We start from the raw sequence: 17,200 nt of genomic DNA, 5'->3' as shown, positions 1-17,200 counted from the left end.
TGGAGGCCCCGTGATCCACTTGGTACCCTGAGACACTGTTAACGATATAGTGAAAAGGTGGCGCTCAGTACATTACACTAGCAATAGGCTGTAATTACAATTTACAAAATTTCAATAATAGCGACGTCGTCGATTAGATTTTTACTATTATTAAAAGACTTTTGAAGACGATAAATTTTTATAAGCAGGGTACATTGTGTAGTATTCCTAGCTGGCTCGCTTTACGGAATGTGTTAGATCGTTCCGTTGTGACCTTTTCGTATGTGCAGTAGAATGCTCAATGCTAGCTGTACTAGTATAAGTATGAGTAATGCCGCGAAAGTGCATCGTGAATACTGTACTGAATTCTCTCTGTACCTGTAATCATGTCATAAGTACAAACTTAGTATTAGAAAACATTTATAACAGAAGCACTTCCTCGATGCTATCCCGATCGGGAATTGTACTCTTTACACAAATCGCATTCCCCCGTTGTATCTGGATGGAGAGTCGCTGTACGTCTAAAAAACTCTTTCGCACGTTTCTGGCCTGTGGCGGTGGCATACTGAATTTGCTTTCGTGTGACGGTTTTGAAGCAAAAGTTATCAAGATAACGAATGCAGTGTTATCAAAATCAACGTTAATATTAAAATTGTGATAACGATGTGTTGACGTCTCTGACTAACCGCAAAACGCTTATCAACGTAGCGATTACGAGAGCACTATCGTTCCGAAATTTAATGCTTACAGTTCGGCCTGGGAAATCTAAATCGAAAATATTGTGACTGAAAATCAGTCGACTCTCCACGCTTAAAACTTCTTGGATGCAGACGGTTTTGAGTTTTGACTAAATCCTTTTTCCGCGTAAATATATACATGTTTTCCTTGTGTTTGTCTAAATCCATTTTTCGTTCCATTGCGAACGAATTATTTATGTTACTGCTGGTCGAGTATTGTTGCACTCTTGGTTTTCTATTCCAACAGCTACTGTAATACAAATGCCTAGAGTAACTTCATATTGAAACAATTTACTGACTGTTTGCGCGCCTTCGATGGATGTCCCGACTCCCGACCAAGCTCCGACTATAAGTCCCGAAGGCTCTACAGAGTATGCTGTGTCTGGTGGGCAGAAAGCATCATAGCTGTGCTAGCCGTGTAATATATTAAAAGTAAGTTCGACTGACCAGAGGCTAACGATTTCTTATTACCATGTTTCATGAATGGTTTCCAGAAGTATCATTCGTTATATCGTACTTCTACGGTAAATGTGTGATAATCATAACAATATTTATGTGTATTGTGTGATAAATATATATAAATAGTAGGTAATAAAGGTGTTATGGAAATTAAGTAATTTGCTTGATAAATCTGCAATAAATCAGTGATTCGAAATCGCTGGATAAATCAGGAAAGAGTTTTGCACCCAAAAGTTTTGCGGATTTATCTGATGATTCTGGAGTTTTAATAAATATTTGTACATACACAGTTTAAGTTGCAAACTGTGAATGTTCAGCACAAAAACTGTGAATGTTCAGCAGTAGCAGTCAGCACACGTTAAGGTTGAAAATACGATATATTATTACTCGTTAATTTTGTGCATCGGTATACGATATACTCGTAGGCCGTAACAGTCGTAATGGTATATTTATTTACAATAAGTTGATGTTGAATTATTGATACACTGACACGTACAGTATTATTACAGTAATTTCGTGCCGTTACGGGCAGTGAGCTAGTGTCTGCCATGTGACATTTGTTATTTTCACTCTCTCAATATGTATGAAAAACAACAATTACAACATAGTGAATGCACTAGTGACTAGTGTAGAACTTATGGTTAACTACACTTTAGTGTTAAATTACAAATGCTTGTAAAAATGATGTGTATTCTGTACTTCTGTTTAATCCAGTGATCGCGCGTGATATGCACGAATACGTAGTCTATATGACACGCGAACTGTTCCTCTGGATTCGCTCGATAAGATTTCTTATGTTCGCCATCAATAGTGTCCGAGGATACCAGAAAAGGAACATTGGACGGTAAGAACCGCTTGGTGAGAATGGAGAATGATTCGCTGCTGGAAAGTCAAGGCCCCATCACGCCGCTGGACGTCATCGACCGACTGCATGAACGGACGCCTCCGGAGGAGAACGTGCAGGTAAGGACTGCAAGACTTGCATGCACAATCCAACGCGAGACGCGACTGAACGGCTGCTTGACAGGACAAGCCGTTCGTCTTCGTCAATCCGACGGATCGGCTGGATTCGCTGGTGTCCAACGTTTTCTACGACTGGAATCTCCCCTCGCCCGATATTATCATCAGTCTCATCAGCGGGACACGCTCTTATACGGCCTGGAAGCACGGGGATCACCGGGCCGCCCTGCAAAAGGGAATAATAAAGGTACGAACTCGGACTAGTCTGCTTTGTGCTCTGCCCAGTATCTTTCAGTTTGCGAAGCCTGCGCGTAAATTTGGTACTTAATTTCTTTTATTTGGAAGAAGTTGTTAGCGGGCATTGTGTTACGTTTTTTCGTTTATAGTTTTTCGGTTTCTGATTTTATAATACTTGTGAGATTTTATTATACTTGTGTGACACATTTTGTGGAGTTATTTATTTATTGATTATGATTTATGAGTAATTAGTATAGTCCTTGTTTTGTTTTTTTCTATTACAGAAAACGACTTTTGTGCTTCTGAATAATATTAGGTGATATTTTGACTTTATTTTTAGTTTTGTCAGTGTTTTGAAATATTTTTGGATTATTTTAATATTTTTATTTCTTTCTCGAATTGGACAGAGTATTTTTTCAATGTCAGTAAATTCTTCGAGGTGCCTGGTTGTGTCTTCGTTTTTATTTTTTTCTTTGTAATCTATCTTATTTTTTGTATTACACTAACGAAGTGGTCAACACCTTAAATATGTTAACGACGCGCTTCTAGATCTGTGATCTGTCTATGTGTTCTGATCGAACTGACATGTTAGGTTATTGAATATGTTATTGTGTACAGTTGATAAAAGCGACAGAAACATGGCTGATCGACATTGGGCTGGATTATGGCTTATCGAAGACGATCGGTGACGCGGTACGCAATGAGCAATCCTTCCGGCGTTCGGTCGACCGGAAGGAGGTGTTCGCGCGCGGCTACTTCAAGCGGCGACGTCACGGCATTACATTGTTTGGTATCGCACCTGTTGCTGTTCTCGAAGGATACGAGGTAGCTTTTTTTGAGAAAAAAAATGCGGCTGGTTTATTTTCATGTTTATGTTTTTGGGATTCTTTATAATTTCGGCACTATATGTTTTACTATTAAACTTTATTTTCACGTAAAATTGTTTGCTGTGTTGTATTTATTGTAACTGTTGCTTCTGTGTTCATGATGAAAGTTGGAACGGTTATCGACCATCAACCAATGGCCGAATTACTTACTGTTCCGACACAGATTCGCTTTTGTAGACAGATGATGACAGTTTGGACAATTATGCGCATCGTCAGGATAAATTCGGTTTGAATGCCTCACACACTCACTATATTTTCGTCAATGGCAAATATAAAGAGGCCAAAAAATTCCGCGTCACAGTCGAACGCGAACTGGCACGGCAGGCAGCATTGCGAAGAAGCCCGACTCTCCTGCAAGAAAAAAGTAGGAGCCTTTTTTTGGTGAAATGTACAAATTTCGTGATTTGGAATTAATCAAGGCAATGGGCAGAAACGCCGGAAAGCGACGTGAAGATGACCGTTATTCACGAGGCGGTACCGCTATTGGCTATTTTAATCCAGGGCGATCATGTGGAGTTGGACCAAGTGTTAGAGTATCTGCGCAATGGGTTTCCGGTGCTAATTATCAGAGGAACTGGGTTTTTGGCGGATGTGCTTGCTTTTGCTTTTGAGGAGGGCAAAGACAGGTATTTACTTTTGAAAATTATGTTCGTATTATTTAACGTAGTTACACTGTGTTTATCCCAAGTCAGTGTCTCTTTTTTAAATAATGAAAGCGGTCTGCTGTTTACACATTAATCACATTTCACAGTGCTTCTGTCTTTTCTCTGTTGTAGGGATAATATTTTTTTGTTGCAGTTTTACTGCTTTTTCTTGTACGAGTAAAACGAAAGCAACAAAAGCTTTATAAGCATTTCAAACCAAACGTTTGAAGCTTATGTGGTAGTTACTGTAGTGCAGTTAATGGTTACAGACTTACTGCATCAAAAGACCTGGAGCAACTGAAATCAGAGTTATCGAAGAAGCTATCGCGATCCTTCTGCGAGGCGTGCATGCAGTCCGACACCGACCGCATCGTCATTCGCGATAAGATCGTGGAGTGTGTGCAGCTGGCAGTGCAGGATGACTGCCGGCTGATCACCATAACTGATTCCAGTGACGATCTGGTCGACATCCAGGATTCGGTGCTGACGGCTATCTTCGCATCCCGTAACAAATCGATGAGTAGGGAAAAGCAAAACTGTCGTCAAAATGTGGGCTGAAACTGAGGTGATGGTGTTGTGTGATCAGATTCATCGAAAGAACAGCTCAGGTCTGATTTCCTCCTGACCATGCGATTAAATAAGCCGGGACTGGCAGAGTCAAAAGTCTTAGCGCGTGATGAAGCGGGTGTATTCCAGGTAAACACCGAGCATCTGCACATCAGCCGCAAGTTCGTAACCAGTAATTACTTTCACAGATTTAATCCTGTACTCGCACTGTATCCAGATATGATGTTATTGTTTTCGCTTCTTTTGTCGCAGCTCGTTGCACTTGCAGTGAGAATTTTTAACCTAAACTTTACATGGTACAAAATTGCATTTTACTTATTGCAAAATTGCATTTTAATTATTTGTATGATTATGTTGTTGCGTACATGTTTTTCAGTGGATCTCCATTGTCAGTTTATGTAATAATAAGGCTGATGATTCTACTGCTAAAATTTGTCAGTTCATCATCACTCAGCCTGTTAATGTTTCCGATCTACTTAGCATAATTATGGATTATGGTTACACGTAATGGTTAATCAGTTTATACGGTAAACCTATCAAAAGTTTTAATGGGATGTATGATATACTACAAAAAATGTTGTTGAATCAACAGGTGGATAACCAGTTGTTCGAAAAAGCTTTGATCTGGAAAGATCGCGAACATTTTATTGAGCGCTTTCTGGATGAAGATTTCTGTATTCATAAATTTCTCAACCATTCCGTCCTACTGCGACTGTTCCGACGTGGGGAGGATAACGAATTCTTTATCACTGTGGTGTGGGAGCAGCTACCCCGGCATCATCACGGTGGGAAAAATTCTTGCAACTGTTCTTGTCATCTACCGGATGTAATTTCATCTGAAACCGTTATCTCGCTGTTTTCCAGATTTTCAAGTGGACGAGTCATTCGTTACGATCGGGCTGAATGTCATTGTCCAGAAACTGACAGGCTTGACGGATTATGTCAGTATGTTTGAACTGACGTCCAGCTTCTTGGGTCGCTATGTGGAGGATGAATACACTGCTGAACGTAAAGTACGTTGAATTTTTTCCAAGATAAAAATCATGAGCCCTTATGAACTATGGTAGTTGATTGTGAAACTTGCTAACTTGTTTGTAAAGACTGATGAAAACAAGAATTTGCCGCTTGATAAATGAATGGGTAAACGTTCGCGGTCATTTTATATCTAGATGTTGTCGTACCTGTTCTGCATACCGCATTTATCTGAACTTTGGCGCATTGATAGAACGAGTAAACAATTAATTTTATATAATTACCTTTCAGGCGATGAACGCACTGATGTTGTGGGCACTGCTAATGAACCGCTTCAATCTGCTACGTGTTCTGTGGAAGTTCTGCGAAAATCCCATCCCGACGGCGCTCTTCATCAGCGCCATGTACCGTGGTCTGGCCAAGCACTGTTCGGCGCCGTCGCTAGTCAGTCAGATCACCGCCAACAGCAGGACTTTCAGCGGTATGGCCATCGATGTGCTGGACATGAGCTATAAGGAGTCCCACGCCCGCACTTTCGATCTACTAAACCAACGGTTTACCGATTTCAACGACAAGACTGTCCTCAAACTGGCCTACATGTCCAAAAATAAGTATGGTAGCAGGCAGACTACACGCCTCTGCATAACAACAGTATCATGACAAAAACTGACGGCAGCAGCGGTAATACATTTAACTCGGTTTAGTACTGATAATATGTTAAGGAAAACGGGTGCCCTTGACAAATATCAAGGGATTGAAATGGTGCTTTTAACTAATAATGGATGGATGCGTCTTCACAGGTATTTTTTGTCACATGAAGCCTGCCAAGTATGGCTGAATTGGTTGTGGAACGGCGGTATTGAAATAACCGAAACCTGGGAGTCACGCATTCCGGAGGAAGTCAAACTGATTTTGTCGGCCCTCTTCATCTTTCCTATCTGCGCGTGGATTCGGTTTCCCGTGAAGAATTTTGCGCGACATAAGTTGGAATCAATGGAGGCGCCGGCTGGCGACGTGACAGACAGTAGTCGCGGACCCTCCTATTCCGTGCGACAGGAGGCGGGCGGTGAGCGATATATAAGTTTATTTATACTTAGCATCCCGTGTCTTCCGGTGTAATTTTTTCATTGATTTATTTGAGTGTAAATTGTGTTGATGATATGGTGCCAAAATAAAAGTAATAGGAAATTAGCTTGTGAATTGAACGTGAAACTGACAAACCCTTTAATGTAAACGTGTGAGTCAAGTATAACAATGTGATTGAGTCGTTTTATCGTTTTTATGCTTGTGTAGACCGTTTTCACATCTACCCGGCTGCCAGCGCTCAGAGCGAAAACACAGAGCGCTTGCTACTGGATTTGAAAACACTGGAGAGCCGGTGCAAAAAGAAAGCGTCATACCGTTCCATCCTGCCGAAATCCTCCAGCCATGGTTCGTACGTTAACGGAATGGCTTTTTGGAAGAAAGTCTACTATCTGTGGACGACACCGCGGACCAAATTCTGGATGTCGCAAGTATTCTACTGGGTTTATTTGGGTTTGTTCTCTTTCGCCACTATCATGCCCACCTGCAACGACTATGATCTGGATGTGGCGGTAGTCATCTGGACCTTCTTTATTCTTTTGGAAATTCTTCTCAGGTTTGCTTTGAAAACATAATATTGTCGCTTAGCCAGTAAAAATGCTATTTGGCAGAACGGTGACGCAGAGCCGGCATGGCTTTCCGGTGAACTTATTCCGCCGAGCGTTGGAGATTGTGTTTATGAGCTCATTTGTTTTGTTCGTCTCTATCATGAAACTGCAGTTTGGATTATTGCGTCCCCATTACATGCGAGCATGGATGGCAGTTGGTAGGTTGTTTTGTTTTCACGATGTTCTCGATTCGAAAGTGGAATTTTTCAGGTCTGCTGTACATGTATTACAGGATGATGTCAGAATTTTTCCCTATGAACGCCGTGCTTGGGTGCGTTGAAGTTTGGTCTGCAGTTACGAATGATTATGAGGAAATGACCGGAATTTTTTCTTGTAGGCCGATGTTGTATCGTATCAAACGGATGGTTTGCGTTGATTTTTTCCTCTTCGTCCGCTTATCCATGCCTTTTGTGGTAATTTTAACTTAAGATAAGAAATTACTTAACCACTTACATTGAAATATAGAGTAAAATTGAAATGTTGTCACATAAACAACGTTAATTATATTTCATAAATTTGATCTTGCAAGTTTATTGCAGTTAGCCAATATGTTTGCTCTGCAAGCTGTGATGTATCCGGACCTTCCGCTGGGTGCAGAGACCATTCGCAAAGGGTTCTACCGAGCATTCTTTACGCTTTTTATCTCCTTTGTTTCGGAAATCGACCGGTACAGTACTGAGTTTGATATTTCGACGAAGGATTGAGTAATGAATCGTTTGTCTGTAGAAAAGAGGACTGCGAGGAAACGCGATTGACCAATACGACGGACATGTGCTGGGTCGGCGATTATGCCAATCCTCACTGCCCGCATATTGGATTCTCCACATATGCCCTCAATATCCAGTTCCTAGTTATTATGCGGTTAATCCTTGTCGTCCTGCTTAACGCACTTTTTGCGTATGTGTTGCGATTGATTTGCTTATGAAAGAAAAGAAAGGAATAAGATTAACAGACGCATTATGCTATTTTCGCAGTGCCACGATGATCAAGGTGAAAGAGGACGCTGAACACATTTTTAAGTACGAGCGCTACGGCACCGTGCTGGATTTCGCCTCGCGGCCAGCGTTGCCGCCACCATTAACGTTTTTCAATTACCTCTTCAACGGAACCGTGCTGGTTATGTCCAAGTTCAATCGCATGAACGATCGGCAGAAGGCGAATCTGACGACACTGCGCATGGTGAAACTTATCGAGAAGAAAGCCGCCGAGAAGCGTTCAACCAATTCCTACAGTTACTGGATGGGACTGACCAAGGAATATTACCGCAAAAAGGTCAAGGAGGATAAGGAGAAGAAAGCCATGCAAGAGAATATCACCCGGTTGGTGCCAAGCATTCGCTGCTTTGTTCTTTATTGCCGTGTTTTCACCAGGAAATATACAGTGTTGAAAATTTAGCTTGTACAGTCATACCAATTCCGCAATTCGGAACATTTTCGTGGTATTTCCCTTTTAATTTAGGATAATTGTTACTTGTTGCGAGCGGCTCGAATTTCGGCATTATGCGTTATTACTGCCGCTCTAACAGAGCTGCATTTATTTGACTGTCTGTATTTTGTTTTATGTTCCCTTTCTAAAATCTGATCTGTTTTTTTATTCTTTTGAAACGTCAGCTTTTCAATTAATTACGTTGTTAAGTGTAACTTAATTATTTAAACCATAATCTTTGCCGTGATATAAAAAATATATGGCTGTAATTTCGTTTCACGTTTGACCGGGTTGGCATCTGGTACTGAGTTCTGTTGAATTTTGGGTATGATATTTCATGCTGACTTAAGCGCTCGTGTACACTGCACAGGTTGAAGAGTATGGCAGAAGAGCAGAAATTGGCGAAGAATCTGATCAACCGACTGAGTGACAAGATAAAAGAAGGGGAACAGAAATTGATCGCTTACATGGAGTCTATCAAGAACGGAATGGAACGGAAAGGTATGACTGTTTGTTATTTTATCACGCAGTTATTGCGTTGCAATCTGCGTTGCTTTTGCGATAGATATTCCCAAAGAAAGCCAATCGTGCGTTAACGTACTCAGTCGGGTTTCGCCCTATCCCGGGACGGACATCAAACGCTACTTGGTTGCCGATCACGATGTCCTGTGGCCGGTACTGCATTACGTCTAGAAATTGAAGTCAAGTTTTCTCATTAAAATTTGACGATTTTAAGTAGTGTAAATCTTCGCAGTCTTATTTGATATGTGTACTGGCTGATATCGAATAAAAACCATAAAAAGGTCTCTCTTCTTGTTGATAAAACTGGAAAGTACCCGACTAAAGAATAGGGATTTTAATTATTTTTTGATTATTCGGTTTCCTGAGGCTAACCGTGTTGTTGTTTGCACGTTGTTATGATTGTAAAGGTCAAGATGGACATCTATGAGCCACCGTATTACTCAAAACCAGTGGAAGATTTCCCGACTGATGAGCAGCCTTTTACCGATCCGGTCATCACTGTTAACATTAACGCTTTATCCACCGATCCACTGCTGCGCTGCTGGAATTCTACATGTCTGGTCGGGGACATATTTGTCGATCGGCGGAGTATCTTGAAAGGGCTTGACGGGGAAAATTTGATGTATGGACTGGCTGAAAATGGACTGCCTCGGTTAGTATGCCACCGACTATTTATTGACGAAAAATTATGTGATAGCTGCGTTTGTTCGTTTTTGTGTCCGTTTTGAAGCTTTTATTTTATTGCTGCTAAGTTATGTGAAATGTAATCTTTCACTTTGTCCTTGTATTTTTTTTAACTGTGCGCATTTGAAGAGAAGTAAGGCGCAAATAAATGAAAAACTAAAACAGCCGGTGATTAAAAGTGCACTAAAAATTGTAACTGCTGTAGTGGTAATATAAGAACCGAATGGAAAATCTAGAGAAATTGACTATCGCTTACTTGGATTGATTACTGATTAGTGATTTTATAACTACGCAGAAATCCCGTGGGACGAACCGGATTGTGTGGCCGCGGCTGCCTGCACCGCTACGGACCAAATCATCGCGTGAAAACCGTGGTATCACGTATGAAAGATGGGAAGCTGATGGTGCTAGTGGCTAAGGGATATCCGGCGGAAGTTCCCGTCCTTTTTCCTAAAGTACGTAACATCGTCATCTGTTCACCTGTTGCTATGATCTTGTCTGTTGGTATGGTAGATCGCGCTGACGGGAGGAAAAAGCGTTTTCGAAGCTGTCTGCGAGATATTCGCCTCCATGTTGGTACCGGTGGAGGATATGGAAGCCAAGGGAACGCAGTGGGAAACACCCTATAGTGTGGAAGAGATGCATTCGGTAGTGTTAAAAATTATTTTTTGTTTTTATTACTACAGTATACTACTCTACCGTGTTTCACATACGACGTGTCGTGTTTGGTTGTTTGGTTTACGCTTGCTAAGGGTTGTGTAGTTTTATTTTTTTGTTTGTCTGCTTGCTTTTATTTGGTATTCCTTGCTTGCTTAAGTTGCCTACAGTTTTGTGTTGACTAACCGGTTTTTTTTATGGAAGGCGTTGCAAGCGATGGCAAGTGAAGGGGCGGAGACAAACACGGATCACTGTCTGGAGATTGAGGAAATTTACGGCGGCTACCAAGACGATCCCAAGAACACCGACAATGCCTGGCTGGAGCTCTTCGTCTGGCACGTCCACATTTTACCGGACGCGGCCTTCGCGCGCCAGCGCCACGAGGTCAGAGCGATGGTAGTCGCTGTTAGTTGGTTTTGCGTTGACATGGAATTTTTATGTAGAAATATGTATGGAAGGAACCCGTCACCATTCGCAACGCCAGTCCCATGGAGGAACGCATCCTGGAGATGGTCGTAAACAAGAAAGGCTCGGAAGACTGATTTGAATTTAATATTGCCCTGAATTTTATTTTCCCGGTGTGTTTCAGTTTTTTACTTGTTTGCTGTTGAAAATTTGTTGTGTTTCGAAGCTGCAGCCGGTTAAAAGTGTTTTATGTGAGGCACCTGGGGATTTGTTTCTTTTTCCGACTGGCCGCTTCATTCTGACGGTAAAATAACTCAAATTGTTAGAAAAACTGCGTAACACCAGTTAACAATTCTACTTCCCCCTAGCTATACGCTTGAGTATGCGCCGATGCGGGGTAGTTTGCTCAATATATTTCTGACATCTTTTAGCAACTAGGAAAATGCACCGATTGGTTCACTGACAGACCGGAGCGCAGCTTCTGAGGTTTTCGAAAATAAGCTAATAATTTACTGCCGAAGTTACTTTGGCTAAGTTTTGCTAATCGCCGGATATGCCTGATTTAGTGTCGCATTTTGCGTAAAATTTCTCAAAGTGTAATTTTTTATCACAGCCTCCACGAACAATAAGAACTACAGACACATCAACATGTAACCAACAAGCATGCAATATGCACTTTGGGGAAGTTTGTCAAAATAAATTATTTGGGTCCACGGAGCGTAAACCAAAAGCAAAACAACGCCATGCACACTTCGAAAAAATTTTTGACTAACAAAATTGTAGGTAGTATCTCTTTGAGCGCATAACAGCGCAACACGGTACACACAGGAAGCCGGTTTCGGTAAAGGTTTCACAAAAGGTCGAATTCAGACCAAATCTGTCTTGTTCTGGTTGGTATCGTCAATGTCCATCACGTCCGGTATGTACTGGCTGGCGTGTTTGGCCATGATACGTAGCAGCGGCCGCAAACTCAGCCACCACTGCTGACGCGGGATGCGGTGTCTGCAATATACTCGCAATTTACCCGACCAAACTTCGCAAAAAGTACAAATTTTGTTTTTCGGGATAATACAAAATAATAGTGATTTTAAAAAAATAAGAAGTAAGTTCTTACAAAAAGTCTGTCTGCATGGCCAGCGCCTGAACAGGTGTTAGAGTGACTTGGCGTTTGACAATTCCCAAAAGGGCACACGATACCGGCTCATTGCCCAATCCGCCTAAAAGCCATAAAGTTAGTATTCAGTACGGAGCAAAACGGACAAAAGGAACCGTTATGACAAGCTACCTTTCATGATCATTTCATCCAAATACTCCACTGCACGCGTCGAAAGTTTCGTCCCGAGATTGCGGTCAAAGGGAGTGGGCCGGCCGCCCTGCTGTACATGGCCCAGAATGGCCTCGCGGCAGGAGAAGACATCCTTGCCTTCCTCGGCGTACAGCCGCCGGATAAAGTCCAGACTGTAGTTGGGATGGGCGTTCTCGTTTCGCACCACCAGCCCACGCTGCACGTGCGTCTGCATCTTGGCGGCCAAATGGATGACGTCGGATCGCAGGTCGTCGATGTTAAAAGACTCTTCGCTGATGTAGGCGGCGTCCGCGCCGGCAGCCAGTCCGGCTAATGTCGCCAGGTAGCCGCAATAACCGCCCATAGTCTCGATGACGAACACACGCCGTCGCGTCCCAATGGCCGACTGCTTCAACCGATCGCAGATCTGTACAAACCAAACGATAAAATTAAGGGTAACTCAGGTATAATGGACTGCTGTTTTATCCTTTACAGCGTTCAATTACCACTGGAGGAACAACTAACACGGCAGTATATTATATTTCGTGACTGAACGAGAACAGGATTTACAGCGTTTTTCGTGAAGTGCAACATAATAAATCACAAAAAATCATCCAACGATTGTATCGAACAGCGATGAAAATCACCCAGCAAGCTGTGGTTATTATATTAAAATTTATTTCGTAGTCTTTGCGATTTCAAATAGTACTAACCGCACAAATTTCATTGAGTGCTGTGTCCGCGCCGAGAGAAAAATCGGTTCCGGGGACGTTATTGCTGATGGTAGCCGGGAGGGCAATGATGGGGATGCGGAATTCTGGGAAATTCTCACGGGCTTCAGCAAATTGTAAGGCGCAGTGATATGCCTAAAATTAATTTCCTTTGCTATATTCCTGCCAGTGCTACTACTAGTCATATGATGCAAAACGGAAAAAAAAATATTCTTACCTCGAAACCGCCAATGGCAAGAATGCCTGACAGGTTAAATTTCTTGATATTCTCCGCCAAAGCCGGTAAATAGTCACCGGCTAGGGTTCGTTTAATGCCCAGTAGGGCTCCGCCTTCGCCGTTGTATCCCGTTACATCCGTCCAGCTCAGTTCTTTTATCTGCGAAGAATATTATTTTAATTTATTATCTTCAAAGACATTACAAAAAAATATCTGTTGTTACAGATAGTATGTAGTATTTCCGATGTTACGGATCCGTCCAATTAATTCGGGAGCGCCGAATTTATAGAGATTCAAAAATAATTCAAGATTCTTAATTATATATCAAAATACTCACATTTCCTGCCGCAAATCCTTCAATTCCGTCGTAGATGGCAAACGTCCTGTAGCCATGGTACTGGCCGTTGCGCACAAAAGAACGCACCGCTGCGTTAATGCCGCCACACGGGGCGCCAATGTTAATTACCGCAATATTAATCTAAAAAAGGTTGACCACTAACTGACCACTGATATTTCACCCATAGTTCAACAAGCTGCAGACTTATTTTACGAATAACGTTTCAGAATAAAACCGTCATACCTGCTTTTTTTCCGCTCCCTGCTTTGGACTTGCTTTTAATTTCGTCAGCATTTTATATGTCGTCAAATTGCGGACAAAACTTCTTCCACGCAGCTTCACGGCTAACTCCCAATTCTGTTCGGCCATGGCTTTGGCCACCATTTGTGTCTGCAGATAGTCAGTTCAAGTTGAACTCGCAGGGTATTATTATTATTAAACATCATATCTTATTAAAAAATCTTAATAAAACTAAAAAATGCTTTACAAATTACTAGCACCAACGCAGTCCATATAACTAACATGTAAACACATTTGATACGTTCATACGCTACAATCTATTACTACTACTGTTTTACAACAGAACCGATTTCAGGACACAGAAGGCGCTGATGTGACGAAAAAGTAAAGAAGATGTGACAAGATTTTGATGTTAACAAGCAAAACAGATTTTGACGCTTCGACCTTAAAACCGTAAGCTCAGTCAACAAAAAGCAAGAAGATGAGTCGAATGGGTGTTTCCCAATATCTTACCCGTTCGACGCACTGCATCAGCGGCACCCGTACGGTTTGGTTGCCTTCAATGGAAATCACACAGGCTTCCGTCTCCGGTTTGGCGTCCATCAAAGCAAACACGGCCTCCGCGCCCATTCGAGTGCCCTGCAAAGCAGTGAAATGGCTTACTAAGCCAGAGAAAAAAAACATGGAATTACCCACCAGTATGCGATCGAAGGCGGATGCGGTACCGCCGCGCTGCACATGCCCCAGCACGGTGACGCGGGTGTCTTGCTTGAGACGATCGACGATGACCTTCATCACCTGGTCGGAAGTGATCGGCTTTCCGGCGCGGTCTATAGCGCCTTCCGACACGATGACGATGTTCAAACGGTGGCCCAGTTCGCGTTCCTACAGCATAAACAGGTATACTTGTACAAAACGTAGATGACAAAATTCCCGAGAAGCAACATCGGTATACTAAATTATCGTACCTGCGCCAGCTTCTTGCACATCTGATCGGGCCAGTTCTCCTCTGGCGGCCATTCCGGGATGAAGACCCAATCGGCTTCACAGGCCAGGGCGGCCACCAGCGCCAGATAGCCACAATGCCGCCCCATCACCTCCATAACGAAAGTACGCTGATGACTACAGCCAACAAATGCACGTGAAAACAAATTTATTATGCTTACAGTTGACTTACGTAAGTCCAGAGTACGGCACAAACGGAGTCAAAAGAAACTGTATAAGAAGATTCTGCAAGCCGTCACCTTTGAGCAGTGGTGGTTATAGCGTCAATGCACTCCACGATGCGATGAAGGGCGCTGTCTGTGCCGATGGTCATGTCCGTTCCGCAGAAATCGTTGTCAATGGATCCCACCATACCGACAATATTAAGGTGCGAGTGTTTTTCCTGTTGCTCTGGTGTTATTCTCGCTGTCAAAGAAGGAATGTCAGCGTTAAAATGTTCCCTTTTCACTTGCATGAGCTAGCAAACGTTGCGTATAAGAGCAAAAACGTATGAAAATAAATATGAGCACGCCGAGCACGCCATAAACAATTTTTCGAAACAATTTTTTACGAGTCAGATATTATATAAAATTACTTCAATTGTTTCGAAGAATGTTTTTATTTTCAATGAACGCATAATTCTCTGTAAAAGAACAGAACACTTATTTTGTATAGCGCATGTAAAAGGACAATGGTATGCAATAAAACAGCATCATAAGATGCAACAGCGAATATGGCCAAATCAATTTAAATTCTCTGAGATAATCACCCTACCTGTGTCAACGAGTTCCTGCAGCAACGATGCCCACTCTTGCCGGAAGAGATTAGCTCCCGTGAGACTACCATCGCCTCCAATGCAGACAATATTGGAAATATTGCGCACAACCAGATTAAATGCCGCCTGCAGCCGACCGGAGCGGACGCGAAATTCAGCGCAGCGCGCACTTCCGATCACTGTTCCACCCTGTAATCCCGTCAAAAGCGCTACTGGACCAAACCCGACGGAACACGACGGATGAGCGGAGAGCGAACCTTCTGTATTATCCCCGACACGCTTTCCCACGTGGCTTCCGTAATCAGCCGACCGCCCTGCACCATCCCGGCGTAACCTTCGTGGATGAAGTACACTTTGCAGCCCACGTAGAGACCCATGCGCACCACTCCACGGACAGCAGCGTTCATGCCTGAAAACAACCACAAAAAGCTCAGTTTTAGCCTTCTTCCGCAAAATACATATCAATTGTACAGCTGCTGACAAGCAACAGCATATGTACGTAAAATTTTGTGAACTTGTATACGTACTTCTAATATGTTGCAACTAAACATTTTATGTAGCCAGCAGCAGTTTTTGATTAACTTTTCATACGTTCTTTCTTACTTTCTATGTATGCACACTATGTATTTCCGGTGTGTGCCATTTAATCCGAAATTGTCATATTTTATCCGTCTTTTAAGAATGATAATGGTCACGTTAAAATCCGAAGTACGAATGATATGTGAGGATATATTCTCACTCCTCACTCTATGCGCATATGAGCAGTGCATTATGGATTACCGTATGTGGCACCGTTTTTCCCGCTTTTCAAAATTTCACTAATTAATAGACTTGATGCACCATCAGCAAAAGCACTAAGTTCAATTTTAGCCGGTCAAAAAAATAAATCTCATTAGCATCACGCTACGGTGGCTACGCACGAGTCGTAAAACGGTGTTAACTTAATACGGTACAGTAACATTGGCCATGTAACACACCATTATTAAAATAACAGTGTACCACGAAACAGAAATATTCGTTTACACATACGAATAATGCAAAGCAGGCTTCAAGCACCGAACGTGTACACCAGATCTCCCCCGCCTCACCTTGCGAATCGCCCCCGCTGCAGTAGACCGCCAGCGCCTTGCCGCACCACGTCTTGGGCTTCATCATGCGCAGCGCATCCGTTTCCACGCCTCCCTGCACCGCCAGCAAGCGGGGCGCGGGATCCGCAGTCACTGATTCCCGCCGCTCGTACCGCTCCAGCGCCCGCATCCGCCGTGCCTCTGCGTCCACCGTCGTCTCATCGGCGGGGATGGGCGCAGGGGTGGCTATAGGTGTATTGGGGATCTAGCAAAATCACCAGCTTGATCAGGCCATCGACGACAACGGAGAGGATTGAAAAAGAATGCACAACACGACGATAAATCAAAATGCACTGCCGTGAGACAAAGCATGCTGCATGTAGGCTCGACTGTTTACTTTACCGGAGCTGCCATTGTGCGGGCGAATAATGGCAGAAGAATGCGCGATGGTTTACTCAAATAACAGCAACATAATATAAGCGCCCCAATCTGTGAAACAGGCTGCAGACACAGCGGATTTTGTGACAGGGTTATTAATATGGAACTGGATCATATGTCGGGTGCACATTTGCAGATTTCCAGCTTTCAAGATCACGGATGCAGACAAGCATGCGATTGTACCATCTGATACGCTGCGTCACACAAGGGGCGTGGCTTCATACCGTGACGCTGATTGAGCAGTACGGACCGGAAGTGCTTATAAAGCACCCGATCTTGGCAACGCTACACTGTCCCAAG

General features: G+C 42.9%; 2 protein-coding genes across 5 annotated transcripts; one reads left to right on the top strand and one right to left on the bottom strand.

The window, feature by feature from the left end:
- The first annotated feature begins 720 nt into the window (after positions 1–720).
- On the top strand, positions 721–11,287 carry LOC129593395 (transient receptor potential cation channel subfamily M member 1-like). Of its 4 annotated transcripts, none has more exons than XM_055489681.1 (26): positions 721–1,148; positions 1,987–2,138; positions 2,203–2,382; positions 2,991–3,197; positions 3,437–3,623; positions 3,690–3,885; positions 4,173–4,423; positions 4,490–4,599; positions 5,063–5,255; positions 5,335–5,483; positions 5,734–6,053; positions 6,243–6,508; positions 6,736–7,081; positions 7,137–7,291; positions 7,344–7,404; positions 7,471–7,546; positions 7,673–7,800; positions 7,860–8,030; positions 8,108–8,452; positions 8,929–9,059; positions 9,124–9,233; positions 9,488–9,732; positions 10,060–10,219; positions 10,278–10,412; positions 10,626–10,805; positions 10,865–11,287. In XM_055489681.1, coding segments are annotated over exons 1-26 (4,554 nt in total). In that variant the 5' UTR covers positions 721–1,147; the 3' UTR covers positions 10,964–11,287. The 4 variants fall into 4 exon arrangements, with proteins under 4 accessions (XP_055345656.1, XP_055345658.1, XP_055345657.1 ...); XM_055489683.1 differs by lacking the exon at positions 721–1,148 and adding an exon at positions 1,633–1,756; XM_055489682.1 differs by lacking the exon at positions 721–1,148 and having other exon boundaries at positions 1,683–2,138.
- A 119-nt stretch (positions 11,288–11,406) lies between these two features.
- Positions 11,407–17,101, bottom strand: LOC129593401 (ATP-dependent 6-phosphofructokinase-like). The gene is made up of 15 exons (XM_055489691.1): positions 16,865–17,101; positions 16,484–16,727; positions 15,653–15,804; positions 15,395–15,584; positions 14,881–15,046; positions 14,605–14,758; positions 14,333–14,521; positions 14,150–14,275; positions 13,640–13,786; positions 13,397–13,537; positions 13,060–13,218; positions 12,825–12,977; positions 12,112–12,538; positions 11,941–12,043; positions 11,407–11,828 (listed from the first exon to the last, which is right to left on the bottom strand). The coding sequence occupies exons 1-15, from the start codon at positions 16,874–16,876 to the stop codon at positions 11,693–11,695; spliced, it is 2,499 nt and encodes an 832-aa protein (XP_055345666.1). The 5' UTR covers positions 16,877–17,101; the 3' UTR covers positions 11,407–11,692.
- Between the last annotated feature and the right edge of the window lie 99 nt (positions 17,102–17,200).

Source organism: Paramacrobiotus metropolitanus, unplaced genomic scaffold (genome assembly GCF_019649055.1).
Source record: "Paramacrobiotus metropolitanus isolate TYO unplaced genomic scaffold, Prichtersi_v1.0 Parri_scaffold0000061, whole genome shotgun sequence".
Classification (NCBI taxonomy): domain Eukaryota; kingdom Metazoa; phylum Tardigrada; class Eutardigrada; order Parachela; family Macrobiotidae; genus Paramacrobiotus; species Paramacrobiotus metropolitanus.
Note: the sequence above shows the minus strand (reverse complement) of the source record. Positions and strands in the feature narration are given on the sequence as shown.

What these genes read in the sequence shown, in the direction of transcription:
- LOC129593395 (XM_055489681.1), top strand. An exon ending in CGTGCGACAGGAGGCGGGCG is followed by an intron (nt 6,509 to 6,735) that starts GTGAGCGATATA and finishes ATGCTTGTGTAG; the next exon opens with ACCGTTTTCACATCTACCCG. An exon ending in TCGCGCGCCAGCGCCACGAG is followed by an intron (nt 10,806 to 10,864) that starts GTCAGAGCGATG and finishes ATTTTTATGTAG; the next exon opens with AAATATGTATGGAAGGAACC.
- LOC129593401 (XM_055489691.1), bottom strand. An exon ending in CCGCCTTCGATCGCATACTG is followed by an intron (nt 14,276 to 14,332) that starts GTGGGTAATTCC and finishes ACTGCTTTGCAG; the next exon opens with GGCACTCGAATGGGCGCGGA. An exon ending in TTGCCATTGGCGGTTTCGAG is followed by an intron (nt 12,978 to 13,059) that starts GTAAGAATATTT and finishes AATTAATTTTAG; the next exon opens with GCATATCACTGCGCCTTACA.